This window comes from Miscanthus floridulus, chromosome 7, assembly GCF_019320115.1.
Source record: "Miscanthus floridulus cultivar M001 chromosome 7, ASM1932011v1, whole genome shotgun sequence".
Lineage (NCBI taxonomy): Eukaryota > Viridiplantae > Streptophyta > Magnoliopsida > Poales > Poaceae > Miscanthus > Miscanthus floridulus.
In genome coordinates, this window is record NC_089586.1 from 71,493,895 (window position 1) to 71,497,176 (window position 3,282).

At 50.8% G+C, this 3,282-nt stretch overlaps 1 protein-coding gene across 1 annotated transcript; it reads left to right on the forward strand.

Annotated features, from left to right (window-relative positions):
- The first annotated feature begins 2,230 nt into the window (after window positions 1-2,230).
- LOC136465645 (uncharacterized) lies at window positions 2,231-2,647 on the forward strand. The gene has a single exon (XM_066464298.1). The coding sequence runs from the start codon at window positions 2,231-2,233 to the stop codon at window positions 2,645-2,647; it is 417 nt and encodes a 138-aa protein (XP_066320395.1).
- The last annotated feature ends 635 nt before the right edge of the window (window positions 2,648-3,282 follow it).

Here is a 3,282-nt window from a genome sequence, read left to right on the forward strand (position 1 = left end):
CTCTTCGAACCATTCTGCTATGTCTCGATGCCATTCGATCTAAAGAACGCTAGGGCTATGTACCAGTGCTATATTCTTAGATGCTTTGGGGACCTCATCAGGTGGACCATTGAGGCCTATGTTGATGACATCGTAGTTAAGTCCAAACGGGCTGACCACCTCATTGCTGATCTTGAGCAAACCTTTGTGAAACTCCAGGCGAATGGCATCAAACTCAATCCTAAGAAATGTGTTTTCAGGGTCCCGAGGGGCATGCTGCTCGGCTTCATCGTCTCCGAGCATGGCATCAAAGCCAACCCAGAGAAGATCTTAGCCATCATAAGGATGGGCCCAATCTAGAACATAAAGGGGATTCAGTGAATCATAGGGTGCCTCGCTGTCCTCAGCCGATTCATCTCACGCCTCGGCAAGCGAGGTCTCCCCCTTTATCGACTCTTGAAGAAAACCGACCGCTTCAAGTGGACGTCTAAGGCCTAGGAGGCACATGACATGGTCAAACTGCTTCTGACAAGGCCTTCGATCCTAGCTCCTCCAAGCGACGGAGAATCCCTCCTGCTATACATAGCGGCCACCATGCAAGTGGTCAGCGCCACCCTAGTAGTAGAGCAGGAGGAAGATGGGCACGCCCTCAAGGTACAGTGCCCTATGTACTTCATTAGCAAGGTGCTATCCAACTCCAAGACCCGCTACTCCCAAATCCAGAAACTCCTGTACGCCGTCCTCATCACCAAGAGGAAGCTACACCACTACTTTGAGTCACACACCGTGACAGTTGTGACATCATTCCCCCTCGGCAAGGTCATCTAGAGCTAGGACACCACAGGAAGAACCACAATGTGGGCACTCGAGTTGATGGATCAAGGCATCATGTATGCCTCCCAAACAGCGATCAAGTCCTAGGTGCTGGCCGACTTCATCGTGGAATGGGCCAAGGTCCAAACACCACCAGCGGTCATTAATCAAGAGCACTGGACGATGTACTTCAATGGGTTGCTGAAGAAGAAGGGTGCCGGTGCAGGGCTGGTCTTCATATCACCCCTTAGGGTCCGCATGAGGTACATGGTTCGTCTCCATTTCCCCTCATCAAATAATGTGGCTGAGTATGAAGCACTCATCAACGGCCTATGAATTGCCATCGAGTTGGGCATCCAACGCCTCGACATCCGGGGCGACTCCTAGCTGGTCGTCAACCAAGTCATGAAGGAGTTGAGTTGCCATGACGCCAAGATGGTTGCGTACTGCCAAGAAGTCTGACATCTAGAGGACAAATTTGATAGCCTCGAACTCAATCACATCCTAAGGTGCCTCAATGAGGTGGCCGACGCGCTTGCAAAAGTGGCATCCGGTCGAGAACCGGTGCCAACAGGTGTCTTCACCAGTGACCAACTCAAGCCCTCAGTATGCTATGAAGGGTCAGAATGAGCCAATGATAGTTTGTCTGATCCAGCCTCAGGGGCTAACCAACCAATGGTTCTATTCGCCCCTGAGGTCATGGAGCTTGAAAAGGATCCAGCGACAGAGCCCGACCCTCTGGATGACTAGAGAACACTCTACTTTGACTACCTCCTCCATGACACGCTACCGATGGACAAGATGAAAGCTCGATGGCTCGCACGTCATGCCAAGTCCTTCATTCTTGTAGAAGGAGAACTCTACAAACAGAGCCACACCGGGATCCTGCAGCTTCGTTGAACAAGGGAAGCTTCTACTAAGCGATATCTACGGTGGGGTCTGTGGTCACCACGCCATGCCTAGAACCTTGGTTGGGAATACATTCCAATAGGGCTTCTACTAGCCCACTATAGTAGCCGATGCCGAGCAGGTCATACGCACCTACGAAGGGTGCCAGTACTACGCTCAACAAACTCACCTCCCGGTCTAGGCACTCCAGATGATCCCCATCACGTGGCCCTTCATGGTCTAGGGGCTCAATCTAGTTGGGCCTCTCAAGAAGGCACCCGAGGGCTACACTTACTTACTTGTCACCATAGATAAGTTCACAAAATGGATCGAAGCTTGGCCAATCTCGGTAATCAAGTTCGAGCAGGCTGTGCTATTCTTCCTCGACATCATCCATTGCTTTAGAGTACCGAACTCCATCATCATAGGCAATGACACATAGTTCACCGGCAAGAAATTCATTCAATTCTATGATGAACAACACATCCAGGTCGATTGGGCCGCCGTTGCGCACCCCCGAACAAACGAGCAGGTCGAGCGCGCAAACGACATGCTCCTACAGGGTCTCAAGCCCAGGATCTTCAATCGGTTGAACAAGTTTGGCGCATGCTGGGTCGCCGAGCTCCCTATGGTGCTCTGGAACCTGAGGACAACTCCTAACTGGGCCATCGGCTACACGCCTTTCTTCATGGTCTACGGTTCTGAGGCCGTCCTCCCAACCGACCTCGACTATGGAGCACCAAGAATTAGAGCATACAATGAACAAGGAGCCAAGGCATCCCACCAAGATGCCATGGACCAGCTAGACGAAGCTCATGACATCACCCTCCACCATTCAGCCAAGTACCAGCAGGCGCTACGTCGGTACCACAACCGATGGGTGCGGGACCGAGCCTTCAACATCAGGGACCTAGTTCTCCGCCTCGTGCAGAGCAACAAGGACCGTCACAAGCTCTCCCCACCCTAGGAAGGGCCATATGGCATTGCGAAAGTACTCTGGCCAGGCGCCTACAAGTTGAAAACCATCGACGGTGAGGTCTTCACCAATGCCTAGAACATTTAGCAGCTATGTCATTTTTATCCTTAAATAAATGAATACTTTTTCTTATCAGTTTTTGTCTTCAATAATCCCTGATCTTTAGTGACATCCGACCCCTACAAATTGTGAGGGTCGGACCTCACTCGGGGGCTGATATAAGTATGTTTATCTTGCAAAACACTCTATGTGTTATCTTTGCAAACATTCTCTGAGTCTTCCCTCTTTTCTCATGGCAAGTCCTAAGGGCTAGGATTTTGGGAACAAAATCTGAGTATAACTAGTAGGACTGCGGGAAACCCACGCCCCAGCGGCTATGGCCTCCTTGCCCACCAGTGTGATCAGAATTGGCTCACCCGCACTCCTAGTTTTTTGAGACCTTAACTATGGGAACGGTCTGTAACAGAACTGCCCAATTTATACAAGATCAAGTACGGCTGTCCCCGCTAACACGTTGACACACACATACTTTCACTCATATAAACCCAGTAGTCCGCCGAGTGTCCCGAAAGACCTCGGTAAATCAACATCACAACCAAGATCGCGTGATTAAGCAAATACGCATC

Coding starts and splice junctions, on each gene's coding strand:
- LOC136465645 (XM_066464298.1), top strand. CDS start 2,231: ATGCTCCTACAGGGTCTCAAGCCCAGGATCTTCAATCGGTTGAACAAG.